The sequence below is a fragment of the Gekko japonicus genome, unplaced genomic scaffold, assembly GCF_001447785.1.
Source record: "Gekko japonicus isolate JY-2015 unplaced genomic scaffold, Gekko_japonicus_V1.1 scaffold1220, whole genome shotgun sequence".
Classification (NCBI taxonomy): domain Eukaryota; kingdom Metazoa; phylum Chordata; class Lepidosauria; order Squamata; family Gekkonidae; genus Gekko; species Gekko japonicus.
In genome coordinates, this window is record NW_015174879.1 from 336,705 (window position 1) to 362,763 (window position 26,059).

The 26,059-nt window shown below is 45.0% G+C and overlaps 1 protein-coding gene across 1 annotated transcript in view; it reads right to left on the minus strand.

The window, feature by feature from the left end:
- The window catches only part of GRB10 (growth factor receptor bound protein 10), a 202,510-nt gene that overhangs the window by 19,531 nt on the left and 156,920 nt on the right, over positions 1 to 26,059 (minus strand). The window contains exons 7-10 of the mRNA XM_015424873.1: positions 13,738 to 13,853; positions 12,220 to 12,294; positions 8,476 to 8,613; positions 2,776 to 2,886 (exon numbers count right to left, since the gene is read on the minus strand). Coding sequence (XP_015280359.1) covers positions 2,776 to 2,886; positions 8,476 to 8,613; positions 12,220 to 12,294; positions 13,738 to 13,853 — 440 coding nt within the window. The remainder of the gene's footprint in view (positions 1 to 2,775; positions 2,887 to 8,475; positions 8,614 to 12,219; positions 12,295 to 13,737; positions 13,854 to 26,059) is intronic.

Here is a 26,059-nt window from a genome sequence, read left to right on the forward strand (position 1 = left end):
GGACTTCTTGGCTCACGGTCTTCCGCACCGGCTTTCCACCAGGGGTGGACGGGGAAGGGCAAATGGCCCAGGAAAAGGGCCCGGCCCCACCCTGTCCTAACCCCTACTCTCCAAAGGAGGGAAGGAAGGAGAAAGCCCTGCCCGTGTCGGTCCCGCACCTTCTTCCTCACCCAGCACAGGGCTTAGCAAGCCTGTGTGTCTCCTTGCCTGCCCTGCGTGGCGCCCGGGCTACCAGCTCACAGAGACAGCACATGTGAGGAGGACGGCTGCCACTCACTTGGGGCCAGAACAACCCTGGCATGGTCTGTGTCCCTCCAGGCCATCCGCTCGCTCCCAGTGGCCTCAACAGCCGATCTGCCCCTGCTCTCCGTGCTTACTGGGCAAGAGCAAAAATCCCACCCGGGTATTTCTGTTCCTGTCACTTGATGAAGGCCCCAAGAGGTTTCCCCTTTTCAAAATGATTGCCCGGGACCCGTTGCGTGGGAAGACCACCACAGAACATTATGCCACAGTTTGGGAGGAAAAGACCACAATGAAGAGCCACGCTTGGGCTCTCTTCCACATTTCCTTGCAGACAGACCATGCTTCCACAATGCGCCATACAGAAGTGCAGTGGGAGGAGCTGTCATGACGCAAGAGCACATGGTGGGTTGTGTTGACGCCAGCCACGGAAGCCTGACCGGGGACCAAAGACCTTGGTTCCAATCCTCTATGGAGGCCCAGGGTCACTTTGGCCACCAGATCGACCTTGTATCACCTTTGGCTAGTCAGGCAACAGGTTCCCCATCTCACACACACACACCCGGACTCAGCTTCAGAGATCCATGCAACAGTAGTTCCTAGGTTGGATTACTGTAACTCGCTCTATGCGGAGCTACCCTTGAGCCTGATCCAGAAACTGCAACTAGTGCGGAATGCGGCGGCACGCCTGCGGACGGTGACGCCTCTGCAGGCGTGCGTTCAGCTGGTGTTGTGCCAACTGCACTGGCTGCCGCTCGAATACCGGATCCGGTTCAAGGTTTAAATCCCTATGGTGGCCTGGGGCCATCACACCTCCCCAACCACCTCTCTCCGTATGAGCCCTGGAAAGCTCTACACTCCTCCGACCAGCGCCTCCTGGTGATCCGCAACCCAAGGGACGTCCACTAAGCCTCATCCAGGCCGAGGGCTCTTTCGGCCCTTGCCCCAACCTGGTGGAACACGATCCCACTCGGGATCAGGGTCCTGCAGGACTTACTACAGTTCCGCAGGGCCTGTAAAACGGAGCAGTTCCGCCGGGCCTTTGGGTGAGGCAGTGGACATTCGGCCATTCTGGCTTCCCCTGTTCATGGCCCTTCCCCAGTGCCCTGCTGCTTTGGCTGCTACTCGGGCACTGGAGTTTCCTGGGGTAGCCATTTCTGTCTCGTACGAGGCATGGGTTTTTGTTACTGCCTATCGCGCCATCTATTGTTTTATGGTTGTATTGTTTTTATGGATTATGGGCTTTATGTTGTAAGCCGCCCTGAGCCCGCTTGTGGGATAGGGCGGGGCAATGTTCCCTCTAAGCTGTGGAGTCTTGTGAGCAAAAGTTCTACTTTGTGAGCTACTGGCATTAAAGTCGTGAACAAGTGCTTTGGCTACTGCATACATTCGTTTGCTTTGGAGCCCTCCTTCCTGAGCTAAGACAAAAATGTGTGAGCCGGAGGCTACAAAACTGTGAGCCAGCTCGCACTAACTCAGCTTAGAGGGAACACTGGGGCGGGGTGTGAATTAAATAAATAAATCGTGGAGACTTTGGATCACCTTTCCCGATCTGACCTCAAGGATGGCGGCAACGTATCCAGGGTATAACTCAAACTTTAATTTTACATTTCTTACAAAGTACATGAGACCCCCCCCCATATGGAGTTGTAATATTAATCAGCACCGATTTAATTTAATGTCCAACAGCTTGGCAGGATCCCAGACTCCAGTAGCGGCTCACCGTCTGGATGCTGAGAGTACACCGCCACCCTTTTTTAGTACTTTGACATCTGTTACTGGCACATGATTTTATATGTTTTTTTTTACTTATTTAAATGCTGTGTTTTTTAACTCATTTGTTGTTTTTATACAGGGGTCCTTTAGTAGAAAAAGAGGTGCAGAAGCTCATTAGCATGACTCATTAGCATAACTCATTTGCATATGCCACACCCCCTGACATCACCGGAAGTGTGTCAGAAGGCAACACCCACCGCTCAGGCTCCACTGGACTGTTTTGGATTGCTAGCTATTGTGGGCGGGGGAACGTGCAGATCTGTCCTCGCAGAGGAGGGAGAGCTTGTACCTGAACAAAACTTGGTCTTAAAGGCGCCACTGGACTGTTTTGGATTGCTAGCTATTGGGGGCGGGGGAACGTGCAGATCTGTCCTCACAGAGGAGGGAGAGCTTGTACCTGAATAAAACTTGGTCTTAAAGGTGCCACTGGACTGTTTTGGACCAGGGGCCCGGGGGGTAGGGGGGGGCTCTGCAGCTTACCTGGCTGCTTCTTGCTCTGACTGAGGGCTGCTGGGAGCAGGGGGTGGGGCTTGTTGCAGGTGCCCGCCCCCTGGGCTCTTTACTGCCGGAGCTCTGCTCCTGCAGGTAACGAACCCCGTTTTTATATATATAACCTGTAAGCCGCCCTGAGCCTGCCGAGGTGGGGAGGGCAGGGTACAAATTAAATAAATAGATAGATAAATAAATAAACGACAGTGCTTTTCCAGCTTTGATCACATCTGCTTTGGGATGAACGCCTCCCCATACGTAAAGAATTACCTTTATGCAAAACCCATAATCCGTTGGAGCACTGTACATCTTCTTGCCGGCTATCAATGAGAAGATATTGCTGTCTTCGAGGTCAGCTAACAGCTGCAGGTGCCTTGGTTCCTGTGGGAATGTTTGACAGCGATTAAAAGACAAACCTCAACCCGTGAAAAGCATGTCCAGTTCATCACGTATGAGTCTCCAGAAGTTTAAAAAAAGAAAAGAAAAGGCGAACACAAGAGGGCAGTAAAAGTACATTATAAATGGTTCCATTCCAACGGCTTAAAATTATGCAAGGACCTGAACTATTAGATCATCCCAGCACTTTCCGACCTGTTTGGTACGGTGACCTGCAGGTCCAAATTTACTTGGCAGGGTGACCCATCCGGGGCTGGCCCGAGGTTTTCTGGCACCCGAGGCAAACCGTGACCTTGGCACCCTTCTAGTTCAGCGTTCCACTATCTACAGGGGCTTAGCAGATGTTTCTGAGAAACCAACAGACATCGCACAAAGGGTGCAGATGCCCCCCACTGTGAACCCCAGGCAAGGGACATTCCAACATACACAACCTTTGCATATGGAGCTTACATTCCAGCCTTTGACCACCTTAGAATCATAGCGTTGGATGGGACCTCCAGAGTCATCTAGTCCAACCCCCTGCACAACACAGGAAATTCACAAAGGCCTCCCCCCCACACACACACACCCAGTGACCAGTGTTCCCTCTAAGCTGAGTTAGTGTGAGCTAGCTCACAGTTTTTTAGCCTCCGGCTCACAAATTTTTGTCTTAGCTCAGGAAGGATGGGGCTCCAGAACAAACTTTTCCACAGCTTAGGGGGAACATTGCCAGTGACCCCTGTTCCATGCCCAGAAGATGACAAAAGACCTCCAGGACCTTGTCAGAACCCACAGCCAACAACATAGTACACGCTTTCAGGAAAGGTAATACATTTATTGAAGAGCTATAGATGCATTAACATGGTCACTGTTAAGAATGGCAGTTGCCCCTTGGACATAATAAGATATAGGGTATTCGTATGCACCCCCCCCACTGCGCTGGCCAATTAGGCACCCTCCCGTGCGCGGGATAAAGCTTGCAAACTGTTGCTAGCCGAAGCTGGGAACTCGTATTCTCCCGCAGCTCCCTGGAAAAGGCAGACACCACAACTCCCACCTGCACGTCTTTATAGATAAGCATTTCAGCACGAAGCACAGAAAGGAATGCAAGAGCAATTACACTGACGCTGTCTGACCATCCCAACCCCCATGGCAGCATAGCTGACAGACCTCCAGCCAAACTGGCCTGGAGAAAAATTGCCTCCTGACCCCAAAGTGGCGATCAGCATTTCCCTGGGCATGTAAGAAAGGGCCACGAGAACTAAGCACTGAGGCAACCCTTCCTGCCCCTCCCTCTCACGATCTGCCTAAGTTCACAGAATCTGCATTGCTGTCAGATGGCCATCCAGCCTCTGTTTGAAAACCTCCAAAGAAGGAGAGCCCACCACCTCCCGAGGAAGCCTGTTCCACTGACTAATGTTTAGCCAAAAACTCTTTTGATTTAATTTCAACCCACTGGTTCTGATCCAACCTTCTGGGACAACAGAAAACAACTCCACACCATCCTCTATATGACAGCCCTTCAAGTACTTGAAGATGGTTATCATATCACTTCCCAGTCGTCTCCTCTCCGGGCTAAACATACCCAGCTCCTTCAACCTTTCCTCACAGGGCTTGGTCTCCAGACCCTTCACCATCTGGACACATTCCAGCTTGTCTATGTCCTTCTTAAATTGTGGTGCCCAAAACTGAACACAATGCTCTAGTTGAGGTCTAACAAGTGATGGTAAAGCGATACCATCACTTTGCGTGATCTTTTACTCCCTCTAATCCCCCCTAAGAGTCTAAGAAGAGCACTCTACTATCCCAATCCAATCCAAAGCCTTTTATTGGCATATAAATAAAAATACAGTAATCTAAGTACACACAGAGTCAAATTAAAATTGCTGAGTAACATCACAGAGTATCATCATAAAGAAAAACCTAATTCATCATATCATTTATCAGGCCGTGGGGCCATGGCACTGCAGAGAAACTTTGCTGCTATTTCAGTTATTTCTGTGTCTGTGTTATCGAGAAAGAAAAGAAGCTTAAAATCATCAGGGGACTCAAAAAAATGGCCTAATATGGGATATAGAAGATCCCGACGGGACGCCAAATAGAGAGGGCACTGGAAGAGAACATGGGCAACAGTTTCAACACAATCCTTCCTACAAGGACAGCACCTGCTAGGATAGGGAATCCCTTGGAATCTGCCAGATAAAATAGCTGAAGGAAGAACATTAAATCTAGCCAAGGATATGGCTCTACGCAAATTTGGAGCTATGAGTTGATAGAGGTATACTGCTGGAAGATTTGTATTAGGAATAATCCCCAGATGTAAGGGAGAACAGGTTCTGTTAGCCAGGCTATAAAGAGTTTGTAGCTCTGATCCCAATAAACTAGATTTTATTTTTTAAAAAGGCCTCAGATTCAGAAAGCATATATAAGGATTCTAGGGACAAATTCAGGGAACTTATTTTGGCTTCGATGTAAGATAGCCATCTGGAATTATCAGATTCCGAATGTAGTTGGTACATATAACTGAAGGGGTCAGAGTTAAAACGGAGTCGTAACCAAAATTTAATCATGTGGATCCATGCTTTAGTAGCCAGCAAGTTCTGACCACACTCCAAACACAAAGCAGCATATGGAACACACATAGGTACCCCCATGATCTTTCGCAAAAAGGTAGAGTGGACTCGTTCAACTGAAATGTCCATTGAGTCAATCCAGAGGGGTACCCCATACAGTAACTGACCTCCAGTTTTAGCATTGAAGGCTTTAAGTGCAGCTGGCACATACTGGGTTTTTTTTCTTCATTGTATACATGTTGATCAAGTGAAACATGTCCTGGTAGTGGACTCTACTATCCACTACCAGGACATGTTTCACTTGATCAACATGTATACAATGAAGAAAAAATACCAACTATCGTATGACATGGAAGATACTGTTTCCAGGGTCAGATCTTGTTTTCCAAGATACAAAAGAGAGCAACAGAAAGGGAAGGGGTGACCATTAGGGAGGGCTGGCCTGCGACCCACTTTCAGAGGCTTCGTGACCCACTTTTGCACCCCGAACCACAGGTTGGGAAGTATGAAATCATCCAACATATAGGCCATAAAAGAAAAGAAAACAAACCCATCAAGATAGACCTGAACAAACCGACCTTATACTTTATATACAGTAATTCCCCGCCAAATAGGTATCAAGTTGCTGATGCTAGGCACATAATCAACACTTCCCAAACCCGACCTACCCAGTTTACCCTGGGCTCACCTAAGAGAAGCACTTCTGCTATAGGAATCTCACTCACGGCACATCTAATTTCTAACCCTTCGGGAATGCAGCTCGGCATGGGCTAGTCTCTGCTGAGGAATACCTTTCCTTGGGAAAGCTGTTTAGCTGGCACTCTGCAAACTGCAAAGATCTTTCTATCTGAAAAAAGTTTTAATTTTGACTGTATTGTATTACCAACCAGGTGTCCACACATCAAATCCATTTAACAGGCTGGATTACACGAGCTATGAGCACAAGATCTTTGCCATATGCCACTCCTGACTCCGGGAAAGCTGATTTCTGCAGTCAGGGATAAGAAGAAACAGGAAGGGCAATTTCATCCCCGTTCCCACAGCAGCTCTCCAGCCCTTCGTGGCTCTTAGCCTTTGGGGTCCCGCAACTCCAAGAGTCAATTTTACTAAGGTTGAAAGGGTTGCTGGAAAATAAATGAGCACGAAGCCACCTTATACTGAATATGACCATTTGTCCATTAGGATCGGTATTCCCCACACAGACTGGCAGCAGCTCTCTGGGGTCTTAGGTACAGGTCTTTCACATCACCTACTAACTGATCCTTTTAACTGGAGATGTCCAGGTTGAACCTAGAGCATTCTGCACACCAAGCAGGCACTCTACCACTAAGCCACAGCCCCTTCCCTAAATGAGGCTCTCTTCTACTGAGTCTTCGTCTACCTCATCCTTTCAACTGGAGAGGCCAAGGACTGAACCTGCTGGGACCTCAACCTTTCAAATGGAGATGCCGAGGATTGAACCTGGGACCTCATCCTTTCAACTGGAGAGGCCAAGGACTGAACCTGCTGGGACCTCAACCTTTCAAATGGAGATGCCGAGGATTGAACCTGGGACCTCATCCTTTCAACTGGAGAGGCCAAGGACTGAACCTGCTGGGACCTCAACCTTTCAAATGGAGATGCCGAGGATTGAACCTGGGACCTCATCCTTTCAACTGGAGAGGCCAAGGACTGAACCTGCTGGGACCTCAACCTTTCAAATGGAGATGCCGAGGATTGAACCTGGGACCTCATCCTTTCAACTGGAGAGGCCAAGGACTGAACCTGCTGGGACCTCAACCTTTCAAATGGAGATGCCGAGGATTGAACCTGGGACCTCATCCTTTCAACTGGAGAGGCCAAGGACTGAACCTGCTGGGACCTCAACCTTTCAAATGGAGATGCCGAGGATTGAACCTGGGACCTCATCCTTTCAACTGGAGAGGCCAAGGACTGAACCTGCTGGGACCTCAACCTTTCAAATGGAGATGCAAAGGATTGAACCTGGGACCTCATCCTTTCAACTGGAGAGGCCGAGGACTGAACCTGCTGGGACCTCAACCTTTCAAATGGAGATGCTGAGGATTGAACCTGGGACCTCATTCTTTCAACTGGAGAGGCCGAGGACTGAACCTGCTGGGACCTCAACCTTTCAAATGGAGATGCCGAGGATTGAACCTGGGACCTCATCCTTTCAACTGGAGAGGCCGAGGACTGAACCTGCTGGGACCTCAACCTTTCAAATGGAGATGCAAAGGATTGAACCTGCTGGGACCTCATCCTCCCAACTGGAGAGGCCGAGGACTGAACCTGCTGGGACCTCAACCTTTCAAATGGAGATGCAAAGGATTGAACCTGCTGGGACCTCATCCTCTCAACTGGAGAGGCCGAGGACTGAACCTGCTGGGACCTCAACCTTTCAAATGGAGATGCAAAGGATTGAACCTGCTGGGACCTCATCCTCCCAACTGGAGAGGCCGAGGACTGAACCTGCTGGGACCTCAACCTTTCAAATGGAGATGCAAAGGATTGAACCTGCTGGGACCTCATCCTCTCAACTGGAGAGGCCGAGGACTGAACCTGCTGGGACCTCATCCTTTCAAATGGAGATGCCGAGGATTGAGCCTGGGACCTCATCGTTTCAAATGGAGATGCTGAGGACTGAACCTGGGACCTTCTGCCTGCCAAGCAGGTGCTCTGCCACTAAACTATGGTCTTCTCCCTAAATGAACCTGCCTTTACTGAGTAAGACCCTTGGTCTACTTCATCCTTCCAACTGGAGATGCCGAGGGCTGAACCTGGGACTTTTTGCATGCCAAGCAGAAGCCCTGCCACTGAGTCACAGCCCCTCCCCAGCAGAAAGCAGCATCTCCTGACAGAAGGTCGGATCCAGCCCAATGTACTCATTTTTTTGTTTCACTGGAAGAGGAGAACTTCCCATTAGATTGTGCCCTGGCCCAGCCCGAAGAGCTCCCAAATAAGCAGTGGCGGCTCATAAGTCTAAAAACACACACCCTGTATTAATTAACCTAAATAAAATTACCTTTGAAGATCCTTTCGTAGAGCAATAGAGTCCAGATCTCCTCAGACAAACATACAGCTTCTTCCACGACTTCCTCCCCAGTTCTTTCACATGCAAGAACCCCTGAATTTCAGGACAGCTACTGGAGTTTAAAAAATTCTGTTGGAGATTAAATGAAGACACTGAATTCTACAATTACAGTAAACACATGGATGCAACAGCAATCATCAGACAGCGTTTGGCTTGGTGAGGATTCCCCAAATTATCAGCAAACCACCTCATGAAATGGAGTCAAAATAATCTAACATAAAAGTGGAGTTTCCTGACCAAATCCCCCCTCACTCCCAGAAACTGATTACTACAAATAGGATAAGAAGTGGTTCAAGGACAGCCATCGCAACCTAAAGGACAGGATTTGTACAGATAGTGGGCTGAAATAAGGCCTGCGCCTACTAGGGTTTGATACCAAGGGCCAACTGTGGGTTCTGGCTAGTCACTGAACCCCGAGAAGTGATCCAGGGCTCTTTTTGTAGAAAAAGCCCAGCAGGAACTCATTAGCATAATAGGCCACACCCAACAGCAGGAACTCATTAGCATATTGGGCCACACCCCTGACAGCACAGCTCATTAGCACATTAGGCTGCACCCCCATGTTATCAGAAGTGTGGTTATCCAGCCACACCCACCTTTTGCTTCTTATTCTGTTTACCTTGTTTCTTGTCAAAACCCAGGGCTTTTTTGTAGCAGGAACTCCTTTGCATGTTAGGCCACACACACCTAATGTAGCCAATCCTAATGAGTTTCTGCTGTTGGGTGTGGCTTATTATGCTAATGAGTTCCTGCTGGGCGTGGCCAACTTGGGAGCCAGCCGGAACTCCGTTCCTGTGCGTTCCTGCCCAAAAATAGCCCTGCCGGGAACCATATCTTTTCACTGCACTCACACACTACTTTTTCTTTGTGGTGAATGCCCAAAACGTAATGTGTGGAAGTGCCTCCCAAAGAGTCTGGTTCCGTTCAGACAACATGGTCACTGTGGTGAGTCGACCAGTTGTAAATGACAAGTCCCAGATCGTGTATGAACTCAAGTTGTATCTGAAACTTGTCCTTCCTGCTGGGGAGCAAAGAGCAGGCCATCTTCCCTGTGAAGCTGTCCGCCTTCAGCTGTCAGCTAAGAAACCCCAGTTTGTTGGGACTTGTTTACATCACTGTTAACTCCAGTTTGATCAATCCACAGTTTTCTCACTCATAAACATACGCAGATGACAGGAGGACAATCTCACTTGTAACCTCCAACCAGGGGTCTTGTTGTAGAAAAAGAGCTGCCGGAGCTCATTAGCATAACTCATTAGCATAACTTATTTGCATATGCCACGCCCCCTGACATCACCAGAAGTGACAGAAGGCCACACCCCCTGACATCACCGGAAGTGTGTCAGAAGGCCCGGCTACTTACCCTCCTGCTTCATCCTCATTCCCAAACGGAATGAGGATCGAAGCAGAGGGCGGGGTAAAGAGGGGGGCGGGGCTTCACCACGTGACCGCCCCGCCCCCTAGAGGTTCTCTTCCGGAGCTCCGTACCTGAGAGCTCCCCCCCGACTAGAGCCCTGCCTCCAACTATATTCCACATCTCCACAGCAGATCATAAACACAGGACCCTGGTGCAGCCAAGACTACAACACGAACAGAAGCATGTTGGAATGCATAAGTATTCAGCATGTGTGATGCATGTGTAACTGTGTAAATAGATCATGCCAATCTATTGTGACAGGTGTCAAATGACTGTCAGTCCAGGAGACCAGAGCAAACCAGTTCTGGCTGGTGCAATGCTGATCTCTTATCTGAGTGACTCAGCAGCAATATGATTGGTTAGTCAATGTATAGAACTATGTGTGTTCTATACATTGTGTGCTGATTTGGATGTTGACTGTCTGGCGAAGCATTTTGTCGGTGAGAGCTGTGTTCTGTAAATAAACTTCACTGTACATAGTTAACCACTAAAACTGAGTCTGTGTGGTGACTGCAGTGGGACTTCACCAGGGTGCAATTGGATTATTGAATTCAACGGTGACCTGGGGACGCCAGGTAGCGCACTCCACGACAAAGCACACAAAAGAACATCCATCGAATTTTGGAAACAATGAGTTCTTCTCTATTCTTGATTGCACTTTGATTTTAAACAAAAAAGTGAATGATTTAAATGTAATTTCATTTAATTGTAGGGGACTGATTTTGGATACTATAAACCTGCTGTATTGATGCATTTCATGAGATGTTTCATATTAAGTTTTTTTAATCAAACTGGGGGTTTTTTTTGTTAATATCGTATCTACACTGTCTGTTATGTCAGTTTTATCACATGTTCCAGTTAAGCTACCATGTTTCCCCGAAAATAAGACACTGTCTTGTATTTATTTTTTCTCAAGAAGACACAGGCTTATACCACAAATGCATAGAAATACTGCTAGGGCTCATTTTTGGGGTAGGTCTTATTTTCGGGGAAACAGGGTATATTTCTGACATTATATGTAGTTGCTTGTATCAAATAAAGATTAAAAGTTAAAAAAAATTTTTTTTGGAAACACACAGGAAAAGAGGGGAATACTCCTGCCCTGAAGGTCAGTTTGTAAGAACGGTGTGAGATCTCTCTCTCTCTCTCTCTCTCTCTCTCTCTCTCTCTCTCTCTCTCTCTCTCTTTGTGTTGTCACCAAGCTCCATCCTCTTCTTCAAAAGGCACAACTGGAAGGTCCCTTTCCTTTACCAAGTCCTGAAGGCCCGAGCCTCAGGAAACCTGGAAACACACATACACAGGAAACACACAGGAAGCTGCCTTCCTATCTACTGAGACTGGCAGTGGTGTTCCAGGGTCGCAGGCAGAGGTCATTCACATCAACTACTGCCTCATTCTTTTAACTGGAGATGCTGGGGATTGAACCTGGGACCTCTTCCACCGAGCCATGGCCCTTCCCCAAACCTTTGTTATGGTCACACAATGAATTCAGGCCATTGGTTCATCAAGGTCAGTGCCACTGGTCCATCAGGGTCAATACTCAGACTGGCAGTGACTCTCCATGGTCTCAGGCTGAGGTCTTTCACCACTTACCAACAGATCCCTTTAAATGGAGACGCTGGAGATTAAACCTGGGACCTTCTGCACGCCAAGCAGATGCTCTGTCTTTGAGCCAGAGAGACACACTATTAAAATATATGGGTTTGCCAGCCTCTAGAACCGCGGTTCTCAACCTTCCTAATGCTGCGACCCTTTAATACAGTTCCTCATGCTGTGGTGACCCCCAACCATAAAATTATTTTCGTTGCTACTTCATAACTGTAATTTTGCTACTGTTATGAATCGTAATGTAAATATCTGATATGCAGGATGTATTTTCATTGTTACAAATTTTCCGATGGTCTTAAGCGACCCTTAGGTCGTTTGACCCCCTAAGGGGTCGCGACCCACAGGTTGAGAACCACTGCTCTAGAAGAACCGACGGCTTTCCCATCACCTGATTTTTATTATCCTTTCTTTATAACAGAAGCCAGAAACGTGCAATGGTAGAATGCACCTACCTCTTCGCGCCCAACAGACTTTCAATACAAGGGCCAAGATTCATTTAAAGACTCGTACGGCATTTCTTTAGTAGCCACCGGTCTTCAAAAAGTATCCCCTCTCCCCACCCCACAGATCTATTCAGAATCACGTATCACGTCCTTTGCTTCACATGGGAGAGACGCCAAGCTCGGCTGTAACATGCATGCTTACAATACCTGCAAAAGTTGTGACTGTGGAATACAACCATTGGACTGCTGACACCAAGCAACCATCTGCTCCGGAAAAAAGTTCTGTGGAGGGACCGGGGGAGGGGGGGGGAGAGATAGTTTGGCATTAGGGAGCATCTGATCCCTTTAAAAAACAACAACAACATTTTATGGAAATGCCACGGGAATGGCTTTCCTGTATATTCATTCCATGATGCTACAACCATATTGAAAAGCTGGAGTCTTGTGGGCAGAGTCAGACCCCTTACTATAACCAGTGCAGGGGGGGGGGGGCAATGATCTGAGGAAAAAGAAGACACCGACAAAGGAAGAACTAATTTTCTGGCTGTTAGATGCAGCAGAAATGGACAAATTAACTTTACAATTACACAAAAAACAAGAAGGGGAACTTTGAAAGAAAATGAGCAAGATTTTATAATTGGATGCAAAATTATCTTGGTGAACTTAAATCATAAATCTCAACAAAAACCTTACAGACACAGGGTAGAAGTCTTAGAGTCTATAATTACATTGTAACTTAAGATGACTTGGTTGGTGTGATAGTCACTGTTAAAAATGGCAGTTGCCCCTTGGACATAATAAGATATAGGGTATTCGTATGCACTCCCCCCCCCCACTGCGCTGGCCAATTAGGCACCCTCCCGCGCGCAGGATAAAGCTTGCAAACTGTTTCTAGCCAAAGCTGGGAACTCGTATTCTCCCACGGCTCCCTGGAAAAGGCAGACACCACAACTCCCACCTGCACGTCTTTACAGATAAGCGTTTCAGCACGAAGCACAGAAAGGAATGCAAGAGCAATTACACTGACGCTGTCTGACCATCCCAATCCCCATGGCAGCACAGCTGACATAACCTGGAGAAAATGGCTGCTTTGGAGGATGGACTCTACAGCATCGGATCACACTGAGGCTCCTGCCCTCCCCCTCCCCCAGGCACCACCCCCAAAACCCCAGGTCTTTCCCCAACCCAGAACTGGCAACTCTAATTCTGAGGCCTTGGGAGGGAGAGGGACTCAGGGAATGAGGAGCTCCATATTGATTTAGGGTTATTATTAATAAGAAGAGGAGGAGGAGGAGGAGGGAGGAGGAAGTAGAAGAAGAGGAAGAGGAAGAAGAAGAGGAGGAGGAGGAGGAGATTGGATGTATACCTCACCCTTCACTCGGAGTCTCAGAGCAGCTTACAAACTCCTTTCCCTTCCCCTCCCCACAACAGACACCCTGTGAGGTAGCTGGGGCTGAGAGAGCTCTTTCTTGGCCTGCTCTTTTTCAAGAACAACTGTGCCAGAACTATGGCTTGCCCAAGGTCATCCAGCGGCTGCAAGTGGAGGAGTGGGGAATTGAACCCGGTTCTCCCGGATTAGAGCCTGCGCACTTAACCACGACACCAAACTTTATCCTTTAACGCCAAGATGGATTTTAATTGTGTGCAAACTCTAAATCTGTTGTCCTGGACAAATACATACACACACACACAGAGTGAATTTACATGAGGACATGCAATACTTACCACAGGATTTTTAAAAAATTCATATTTTGCATAATTCTTCCTGAATAAAAATTTACTTTCACTTCCCATCATGGATTCAACTTGAACAACAAGTTCGTGATCCTCTAAGCACCGCTCTGTAAAGAAGAGACAAAACATCCCTTAAAAAAAAAACAGCAACAACAGGGCTACTTTCAGAGACCCCGTTCCATATTGGCCCGCCCACCTTGGAACTCCAGAATGGTGATCTAGTGTCCTTGCATTTTGCAGTGGGTTATGGGACCTGCTTAGATCACTCAAGCTGCTCCCCAACTCTTTTTGGCTTCCCCAGGATCTGAGAGCCCTGACCTGGATAGCCCAGGCTGGCCTGATCTCATCAGATCTCAGAAGCTAAGCAGGGTCAACCCTGGCTAGAATTCGGATGGGAGACCTCCAAGGAATGCCAGGGTCACAATGCAGAGGCAAGCAATGGCAAACCAACTCTGAATGTCTCTTGCCTTGAAAACCTTAGGACACCGTAAGTCATCTGCAACTTGGTGGCAAAAATAAAATCCGGAAGCTGCAGCTGGTGCAGAATGCTGCAGCTAGGCTGTTGATGGGCCTCTCCAGGCGGGACCACATCCGGCCGGTGCTGCAAGCGCTGCACTAGCTGCCTATAGCGTACCGGATTCGTTTCAAAGTGCTGGTGCTCACCTTTAATAGCCCTAAATGGCCTGGGTCCGGCCTACTTAAGGGACCGCCTCTCCCCGCATGTTCCCCCAAGAGCACTGAGGTCGGGGAATTTTCATCGCCTGGAAATTCCAGGCCCCCGGGAAGCAAAGCTGGCCCAAACTAGGGCTAGGGCGTTTTCGGTGGCGGCTCCCACCTGGTGGAATGAGCTCCCGGAAGATACTCGGGCCCTGCGGGACCTAGTGCAGTTCCGCAGGGCCTGCAAGACGGAGCTCTTCCGCCAGGCCTTTGAGGGGGAGCCGCCGCCGCCATTATACCACCAATGATTTTACAACCATCTGCCCCACATAGTAGGGGCAGATGTCGCCCAAACAGAGCGGGGGATACACTCTTCCTGGCGCTTCTGCAGGAAATAACTTGGCCGTCAGTTTTGGGATGTCGTCCATCTTGGATGTAAATTGTATGTAATCTATGATAGCACCAATTTTATGATAGATATCTGTTTTTACTATGTTGTTATATGTATATTTTAACCTCGGCATTGCCGCCTGTTAGCCGCCCCGAGCTGAATACTGGATGGGGCGGGATATAAATCTCAAAATAAATAAATAAATATAAATTAAAAAAAGGACCTGAGAATGCTCTGGAGTGCCCTCAGCACCCCCATATTCTGTGCCTTGCAGAAGACGGTCAGCAACAATTAGCAAGCTGCTCTTCTGGGAACCTCACCCAATGTTTCTCCTTGAGGAATCCCTTCCGAGGAAGCACAAGGCCCCACAGCACGCCATTTGAAAACCACTATTCACAAACCATTTATGATGTGTTTAGTTAAGTCCTTTGTTTCCCCTTACGGACGATTTCAGAATCCCACAATAATTGTATAGGTCGGGAGCTTAGGCCCTAAAGTACATGCAGCCTGTGGAGGAGAACAGTTGTTTATGCATTGCATTCTCAAAGAAAGTGCACAGGACCATGATAAATGATCAATTTATACCACTCGGCTGTACAGTCTGTAAAGCTTTTCCCCACAAAGACAACACTCAGAATTGCAGGTAGGCAGCTACAGTTTTGAATACTCGCTAACATCTCTCTCTCTCTCACACACACACACACACACACTCACAAAAAGAGAAAAAATGGCGACTTCCGGTTTTCAGCGCCACAGCAACGGTTGGCTCTGGAACTTGCTAAGTAGCTGTGCCAGATCGTCGGGTTTTCAGTGGGGTTCAGAGGATCTCAAACTCCATTGGGCTTCCCGAAGAGAAGCCCAATGCCAGGGTCTTAACTCCAGACTCTCTCTCTCTCTCTTTACAATAAATAGTTTTTATTTGCTCTTACTGCACGTTTCAGTTCATCTACTTCTGGTTTGTTTTTTTTAAATAGATTTTTATTAATTTTCTACAAATAAAGAGACAAACAATATACAAGACAGACTAGCACTAAACAAACAAAGAGCATGTACTCGTTTGTAACTAATTTTGTTTTACATAGATAATATCCTTCTTATATGCACCTAAACCTATATACGCCAGAAAATATTTTGATAAATGCAGTATATAGTAATATTGTGCATCTTTGCAGATACACCTCAATCCATTTATAAAATCTTGACCATGTTTTTCCAAAGATTTCTTTTTTATTTTGTGATTGTAAAGTTAATTTGTACATCTCTGCCGTTTCTAATTTTTGTAGATTATTTCTTCTTTTGATGGGACTTTTCCTCCAACATTTTACATACACAATCCTAGCCGTAGTTATCACATGTATAATCATGTAAGCATCTAGTTTTAAAAATCTTTCTGGAATAATATTTAATAAAAACAATTCTGGTACAAATGGTACAGTTGTTTCTAACATTTTTTGTAATATCTTGTGTATCCAAGCCCAATATTTCTTAGTTATATTACAGGACCACCACATATGAAAAAACAGTCAGTATTTTGTTTACACTTCCAGCATACATTTGACATACTTGGATAATATTTTGTTAAGCTATCTGGTGTTCTATGCCACCTATAAAACATTTAATATATATTTTCTTTGTATGATATAGCTTTGGTAAATTTTATATTAGTTTTCATTTGCCCATTGGTCTAATTCTATATTATGGTCTATATTTTGTGCCCATCTAATCATTGAAGATTTCACTACTTCGTCTTGCATTTTCATGTCTATTAACAATGTATAAAATGCCTTTATAAAAAATAAAATTAAAAAAATGCCTTTATAAATTTTTCATCTATATGGAATAGAGTTTTGTCCAGGTCTGTAGGCTTTTCATAGAAGTTGGTTTGTTTATCTTTTGTATAGCTAGAGTCAAGCTGCCGGATCAATTTGTCCAGTTCTTTAAAATACTGTTGGTTTCTTAAAATTGGTATTGTTTGGAATAAAAAAAGAAGTCTAGGTAAGCCATTCATTTTTACAATAGCTATTCTTCCCATAAAAGATACTTGTTTTTCCAATTTTCCAAATCTTTTTTAATTTCAGTCAGAAGTTTCATATAGTTGTCTTTTAATAGCAAACTGCATCTGTTGGTTAAGGTTATCCCTAGGTATTTTATTTTCTTCCGAACTTCAGTACCAGAAATCTCTTGTAACTGTTGTATCTGGTCTTTAGTTTTTTTGTTTTCTTAAAATTAATTTTCAGACCTGCTATCTGTCCATATTCTTTTAGAGAATTCAGAAGATGGGTGATAGTTGTTTGTGGTTCTTCCAAAATGAATACAAGATCACCTGCAAATGAGCAGCGGTGAGTCCAGAGTCAACATGAAGCACAACCCAGGAGAGAGCTTCTGTGGGCAGCCATAATAGCAGAGCCATGACTGCCGGGATGAGGGTAGAACAACAAACCCCATACAAGCAACTAAAGAACAACTTCCACACTGTGAGTACTCTGAATGTGACAAGCTTAGAAGGTTTTCTATATAAACTTTAAACCCTTTAAACTTTTTAAATACAAAGCCTGAGAAGAGCAGAGGGGTGAAGGGATTTCCCCCTCCTCCCTTGAAGCGGCTTTGAAGAGAACTGGAAAAGGAGCTTTTAAATAATTTTGTGGGCTAAGAAAGAGAAATGGTTTGATGTCTGAAAACAAAACTGCTTAACAGATTTAATAGCTTTGCAACACTAGACTGTGGATTACAATACTGATCTAGTTGGAAAATTTACTTTCTTTCCCCTGGAATAAGTTTTATTTTATTGAAGTTTTGTCCTTTCTGGATTTATAATTTGGAACTGTATGAACACTATGAAGACCCCCCCCCAATGGATTACAATGTTGATCTACTTGGAAAAGTGGCTTCCCTTGGGAATATGTTTGTTTTTATTGAAGCCCCCCCCCCTTTGGATTTCTAATCTGGAACTGTACCAACTGTATGAAGTCAATTAAATATACTTTACACTATTTGGATTATAAATCAAATCATGGAACAGGAAGAAAAGATGAAACAAGACCCTTCAATTGAAGATAGAAGAGTGAAATTAAAGTTACTACAACATCAAATTAATTGTCTGTTAATGCAAGAAATAGCCAAAAAAATTATGTATGCAAAACAAAATTCTGAAAATGCTAATAAACCAACTAGATGGCTAGCGTACAAATTACGGAAAGAAAAAAAGAAATATAAAAATTTTGAGAGATGATGAAGGGAAAGAAAAAAAATTACCTAAAGACCTGAAAAAGATTATTGAAGCCTTCTATGAGACGTTATATCAAAAAAGAGAAGCCACACATGAGGAAATTAAACTTTTTTAAAAAGCACAATGGTAAAAAATTTACTGAAGAACAAAGAAAAAATGTAAATGATCCAATATCTTTTTCTGAATAAACGGAAGTATTAAAAAAAGCAAAAGAAAAAGAAAAAAAGGCAAGACTCCAGGTCCTGATGGCCTTCTGGCAGAATTCTACCAAGTCTTTGAAGATCAACTGATAATACCTTTAAAACTTGTAATACAGAATATAATAAATGAAGAAGAAATACCAACTTTGATAACTTTGATACATAAACAGAATGCAGAAGAGAAAGAAATTAAAAATTATAGGCCAATTTCATTATTAAATGTGGATTATAAAATTTATGCCTCTATTTTGGCTACAAAATTGAAAAGAGTATTATTACAAATAATTCATCAAGATCAAGCAGGTCAGAAACAATGTAAGAACTATACGAAATGTAACTGAATACTTAGGAATCTGTAGTGCTACAGTGGCAAGGAGTGGTGGCTACTGACAACAAAGGGAAGGAACATTTAGACCTTATGTCTAACAGGAAGCATCGACGCTCTGCCTCTGAGGCTATCAACTTAAAAGAGGGTAAACAACAGAAGATAGATCAATTTATCTCTAACTCTCAGCCAGAAAACATCAGTCTTACCAACTGAATACTTAGAAGCCCACCCAGAGAAACAGATGGTCTTGATTTTTTTAGATGCTGAAAAAGCTTTTGATAATGTCTATTGAAACTTTATGTTGGAACTATTAACTTCACAATGTGGCAAAGAATTTTTTACAATGGTTAGAACAATTTAGACAAAACAACAAGCAAGGGTTCTTGTTAATGGAGATGTATCACAAAATATTGAGATACAAAAGGGAACCAGACAAGGGTGCCCACTTTCACCATTATTATTTACATTTGTGCTTGAAATATTGAATGATATGATCAGAGAAGATACTCTTATTAAAGGACTTAAAATAAAAGGAGAAGAATACAAATTGCAAGCATCTGCAGATGACTTGGTATTTATTTTAGAAAATCCATCAGACTCCATTATGCAATTATTAGAAACATTGCAGAAATATGGGTCAAGTTGCTGGACTGAAAATTAATTTTAACAAAACAAAGATGTTAACGAAAAATATGACTAAAGTCCAAACACAACAGTTACAAGAATTATCAGGTCTAGAAGAAAGTTGCTTGGATATGTTTCTGATTAATTTTGTACTGTTCATGGGATGGTGAAGATTAAAATGGAAGGACTAACGTTTTAATTGGATATTCAAATATATAAAGTTAAAAATAGAAAATTTGTGGAGAGGAGGAAGGAAAGGTGAATATTATTATTTACATGAAAAGTTTCCCCTTTAAGCTTTTTGCAAATCTTACTGTAATAATTTTGTTTGTCTGAAGACTCTGAGTTTTGTTTCTATTTTTAACTTTATATATTTGAATATCTTCACCATCCCATGAACAGTACAAAATTAATCAGAAACATATCCAAGCAACTTTCTTGTACCTTTAAGACACTATTCCTGTCATATTATTCTTTTCTTAATTTTCTATAAATTTCTGCAAGAGCTTTTCTCCTACCAATCTCTTCCTTTACTCATAATCAATATTATGTAAGAGATAAGAGAAACCCACTTACATCAGCCTTATCTTGCTTACTTCCATAATAGCTTAATAATTAATTATTTTCATTATTTAAGCTCATATATAACACTGGTAGAAATAAACAAACCAACCAAAATATTTATAGTAAACTTTAGAAACAGTTATGGATAATAGACTTTCCATATGAATAGCAATTATCTCTTTTGGGCTCTTCTTATGTTCTTGTGGCAAGAGTTTATTTATTATTATTATTATTTATTTATTATTTTTATTTTTACCCTCCCAGCCGAGGCAGGCTCAGGGCGGCTTACAGAAAAAAACAATAGTTAAAATAACAATATAAAAATCAATATCAGCTACACAATAAAATTATTAAAACCATTAACATAACGATGGCGTTATGGCTACATCCACTATTGACGGGCTCAGGCTGGAAAAATTGGCACAGGGCAAAGATGATGTAACACAGCTCCTTACCTAAATGCCTGACGGAAGAGCTCCGTTTTCGCAGCCCTGCGGAACTGTATTTCCACGTTTAGTAGAGCTGCAATCCTGGATAGTTGCTTGAGTTGACTGGGCTTTGGAGCCAATTATGAAAATGGTGAGAATTGTGGATTTCACTAGTTATCTCAATCTTCAAAACCATCAAGAAGAAGAGAGAGAAGAGATTGGATTTATACCCTGCCCTTCGCTGCCCAAAGGAGTCTCAGAGCGGCACATTTGGGCACAGACTTCTACTTGTAAGCATTACATAGGGTTGCCAAATGTGCTTACCTGTCCCGGCGGGGGACTTTGGGTCGTCTCCCGGTGGGTGTGTGTGCGCGCAAAGCGCGCACGCGCCGCACGCAAGTCGCTTCCCTGTGACGTCATCACGCTGGGCGGGGCATGGCCATTTGAGGGGAAAACATAGAGTTTTCCCCTCAAATGGCTATGCCCCGCCCCAGCGTGATGACGTCACAGGGAAGCGACGTGCATGCGTGGGTGGGGTTTCCCCCGGGCCCCAATTCCGCGGGAGCGGATATCGGGGATCCAAAGCGGGGGGAATTCCGCCCCCTGGGGGGAATTGGAAGCCCTAGCATTACAGGAAATCCAGCCTTCTGCACAGGTTGTGCCCCCTGACCTGGATGGCCTTGCCTAGCCCTATTGTGGAAGTGAAGCAGGGTCCGCCCTTGTTGGTACTTGGAGGGGAGACCATCAGGGAAGTCCAGGCAAATCACTTCTGTTCATCTCATGCCTTGAAAACCCTATGGGGTCACCGTGGGCCGGTTATGGCTGAATGGTGCTTTCCACCACCACCACTGTACACGATATGGTACAAAACCGCTGTGTAAGATTTTTTTTTTACTCTAACACAGACACTGACTTTTAAACAGCTGCTTAGTCCAACAGGAAGACTGCAAAATTCTGTGTTTAATCCAACAGTAACAACAAGCCTTTGGGGGTAAGACTTGAGGGTATTTCACACAATACACTGCAAAGTTGCCACCAGGCAACCACCCAACAGGGAGCCACACCAACCCCGGCACTTTAAGAGGTCTGTTTTTTACTACACATACAAATTCTTAAAAATACACTCAACACCCTGGGCTTCTTCACACATTACTTTGCTATATCACACACACACACACACACACACACACACACACACACTTTCTTTTCCTGAACATGGCTTTTGCACCTGTTTAATCAGATCCTTTACTTTTCATGCCACACACTATCCAGATAACACAACTTCATAACGGACATAAGTCTGACATTAGAAACCACAACATTCGGAAACCAATGGTGAGACATTTTAACCTGACTAAGAGTGGTAGTTCTCTTACAAAGGAATTGCAAAGGGAGATTAGAGAGAAAGACTGCTGAATTGCTGAAACTGCATTAAAGAGAGAGACTGCTGAAACTCAAGCCAATGCATCCTCCTGGGCTGAATCCAGACCTAGGTTTCCTGTCTCATTATCGGTGCTGGTGCTGATTTCTCCATGCCTCCTACCCCTCTGCATATCACACCTAATCCAATCATGCCTGCTGCTGTCATTCACTTGCTATTGTCATTCGCCTGCTATTGTCATTCAGTATCTGAAATCACTCCTCTCTCCAAGATACAGGGGACAGATGGACTCACGTCCTACTAGCTGCATCTGAAGAAGTGAGCAGTGACTCACAAAAGCTTGTCCCCTGCCACAAATTTTGTTAGTCTTTAAGGTGCTACTGGACTCTTGCTCTTTTCTACTTCAACTTCATAAGACATTATTTCCGGCGTGTTGGAAGTCAACCTTGCCAAATGTGCCTCTTTATAATTTGGGAACAGTTAGATGCATTTCACATCTGCCAGCAGCCAGTTAGCCAAAGACACATCTGAGTGTCAGCAGTGCAATCCTAAAAGCAGAGCTGCCTCCTTCCTAGCTCTCAGACTTCAACAAGCTCACGTAACTCTGCTTTGGATTGCACGTGAAGATGAAAAGTTCCATGTTCGAGGCTCACCACTCCTGGCTACAGACAGATATGCCTTCATGCTCAAAACAATAATGGGAAGCAACCTGACATTTTTATAAACAGCACATATCAAAAAGGAGATGTTAATGGTTTGTGTGTGTTAAGTAAGGACAAAAACAGAGAAAAGGGGGAAAAAACTGAACCTAAAACCTAGAATTCAGAACCCAAAAAGGTTAGTCAAGAATAGAAGAGGGCCAACTCTAAAAATCTAATTATGAAACATACAAAAATATACATGTATTTATTCAACATAAATTAAAATAACAAACAAGGGCCCATTCATACCTCATATACAAATAACATACAAGGGCTAATGAAATAGACCTAAACAGAACATGTTGGCTGATATGTAAAAATATATACAATCATACATATACAAAATATGGAATAAAGACCAGAAAACAATTGTTCCAAAGTTTAACCACTGGGCATAGAAAAGAAATACAAAAATACAAATGAAGCCTCCAGTGCAATCACATGTCCAGTGGTACTTCTCTGTGGTCAACTATATATTCTCCTGAGATTGTAGAGCCAAATGTTCCCAATAAAATGTTCCTTAGGTTAAGTGCCACTGAGTTGCGTTGGACTTATGGCGACCCTATGGAATTAATGTCCCCCAAAACGGCCTATCAGACGAGATCGGGCGTGTTCAGGGTGGTATGGCCGTAGGCAAAACGGCCTATCATTGTACAGGTCTTGCAAACCGAGGGCCGTGACTTGCTTGGCTGAGTCAATCCATCTCAGATGTTAAGACACTCTACTAACTACGCACTCCTATTCGCTGAACTCTTTTCTTACACACGTGAAATAATGTCAAATGGCAGTCAAGAATCATGAACTGGGGGGGACCAAGAAGCTCCTAAATCCAAACTTGCTTGTTTAAGGCCCTCCACTAATGCAGCCGTAGGCATGTTGTGACACCTTCTCAGCCTACCAGTTAGGGTTGCCAACTCCAGGCTGGGAACGTCCTCAAGATTCAAGGACAGAGTTTGGGAAGGGAGCTTCAGCAGAGATGTGATGTCACAGAGACCACCCTCGAAAACTGCCATCTGCTCCTGGGAAAGAAATCTCAGTAGTTCTGGAGGTCAGTTGTAATTCTGGGAGAACTCCAGAGACCAGCAGGAGGTTGGCAACCCAGGTAAAGGTAAAGGTAAAGGTTCCCTTGCTCGAAAGCCAGTCGAATCCGACTCTAGGGTTGCGGTGCTCATCTCCGTTTCAAAGCCGAAGAGCCAGCGCTGTCCGAAGACGTTTCCGTGGTCATGTGGCCGGCATGACTAAACACCAAGGCGCACGGAACGCTGTTACCTTCCCACCAAAGTGGTACTTATTTATCTACTTGCAATTTCTTGCTTTCGAACTGCTAGATTGGCAGGAGCTGGAACCAGAGACGGGAGCTCACTCCGTCATGCGGCAACCCGGGTCTCGAACTGCTGAACTACCGACCTTCCACAGCCTGCAGTTCAGCGCCTTAACCACTTGAGCCACCGCAACCCAGGTACTAGTTATTAATCAGTGTTCCCTCTAAGCTAAGTTAGTGTGAGCCAGCTCACGGTTTTTTAGCCTCTGGCTCACACGTTTTTGTCTCGGCCCAGGAAGGAGGGCTCCAGAGCAAACTAATTCATGCAGTAGCCAAATCACTCGCTCACAACTTTAATGCCAGTAGCTCACAAAGTAGAATTTTTGCTCACCAGACTCCACAGCTTAGAGGGAGCATTGATTATAATATGCAGGTAGTTCTTGTAAGGATCACGGGAATGTTTATGAAGTGTCTCGAATCCTTTAAAGCACTATATAAATGCTTATTATTACACTTTTAACTCAAAGACACTATATTTCGGCCTCTGAAAAGGCTCCACCGGGACCCAAACTAATTTACGCATTGCTCCAATCCTGGATATGTCTTTTTTTTTTTGCCAGCAAAATGAATTTTCATTAGACGTACAATGCTGGCTGAAATAAAATACCGACTGATAAGGATATTGCTCCTTTCCCATCACCGTTAATTACCAAGTTATTTGTGTGTAAACAGAAGCTTTTGATTTCCTAATCAGCCTCCTGCCCGATTCATTCAGGGATGTCACACAGTGAAGTTTGACAGCACAATTAGTCGCCATGGAAGCCATTGTGATGTCACAGACACTGAATTGTGGCATCACTGAATGAATCTGGCAGGAGAACGATCCTGGGCACAAAGGAGAAAAGCCTTGGTTGACACAATACCTTGGTCATCTCGGATGGGGAAAAGGGCGATCATGGAGAGGCGACCGAGAATTCTAAACTATCAGGTGGGGAGGGGGAGAGATACTTAAGGCAGGTTTTAAAAGATTAGATGACTGCTAGATATGGTTGTGGTATTTGTCGTTTTGTCTTTTCCTACAGTCCTGAAAGCGACAGCTGGTGCAGAGAACGACAGCCAGGATGCTGCCTGAACTGAGTCGCGGGCAGGGGTCATTTCCTGCAGGAGCGCACAGGAGCGGAGCTCCGGCAGTAAAGCGCCCAGGGGGCGGGCACATGCAACAAGCCCCACCCCCTGCTCCCAGCAGCCCTCAGTCAGAGCAAGAAGCAGCCAGGTAAGTTGCACAGCCCCCCGCAGCCCCCCAGTCCAAAACAGTCCAGTGGCACCTTTAAGACCAAGTTTTATTCAGGTACAAGCTCTCCCTCCTCTGCGAGGACAGATCTGCACGTTCCCCTCCCCCCCAATAGCTAGCAATCCAAAACAGTCCAGTGGCGCCTGAGCGGTGGGTGTTGCCTTCTGACACACTTCCGGTGATGTCAGGGGGCGTGGCAGATGCAAATAAATTATGCTAATGAGTTATGCTAATGAGCTCCTGCACTTCTTTTTCTACGAAATGACCCCTGCGCGTCTGTATAAAAATTACTGCCTTGCATTGATTCTGTAGCAGATTTCCATAAAGTCAAACCTACTCTGAAAATCTTCCACCGGCATGAATTTGCAATAAGCATCTTTGCTTCACATAACCCTATTCATTTGAGAAAGCACGGCATGTGGAAGAATTGTCCACTCTTCTGTAAAAACCCTAGGCTTGAAAGGTCCCCCGTTTCTGGAATAGCTTTAGAGGGCACTGCCACAGAAGTCTAATGAGTTCCACTGACAACCCGCGCCTGCTTCTTTTCTTCCCCCCCTTGCCTGATCACGATTTTTATTCCCTTTCAAGTCACAGCCATCCAAATCAAATCCACTGTTAATATTTATGAGCGCCTTGTTACACACAGGCCTTATTCTGCAACCTCCAAAGTACTTTTTTTGGGAATTAAGAGGCTGAAGTTGGACAGGGCAGTACGCCACGAAGGCATCGGAAGGAATGTACAGGAGGACACGCACGTGAAGCAGTATCCGAATCTTTCAGATAAGCAATTAAAACCAAGCCCATATGTCATTTAACTTCCCACAGTTCTCCCTCTTGCCAACTGTAACCATGGCACCTTAATTTCCAAGCAGGTGGAAGAACGGCTGCCGATGAGAAAGAAGGTGCCTGCAAGGTTTGTACAAGAGCTTCCCACGATGCACCAAGAAGGGGCACTGCAGCTCTCCGTTCTGCGATGCCAAGCCCAAGAAAGCACCTCTCTCTTCCCCTCCATGCCAGGCTTTTTCAGAGGGGGTGTGTGTGTGTAATGACACAGGCCCCAGATCTCTGTGGATGACTAGGAAACCCAGCTCTCTGCTGGGAGTCCAACTTAGCTGGTGCAAATTGTTTATGCGGAATAGTCACCGGCATTAAAAAACACGGTTAGTGCATGCCTAAACTTTTCGACGAGCATTGGGAATTGCCGTTGAATTGCACGAGCACCCTTCCCCCAAACTCCAGAGGTTTTGTCACCTAAATGTAA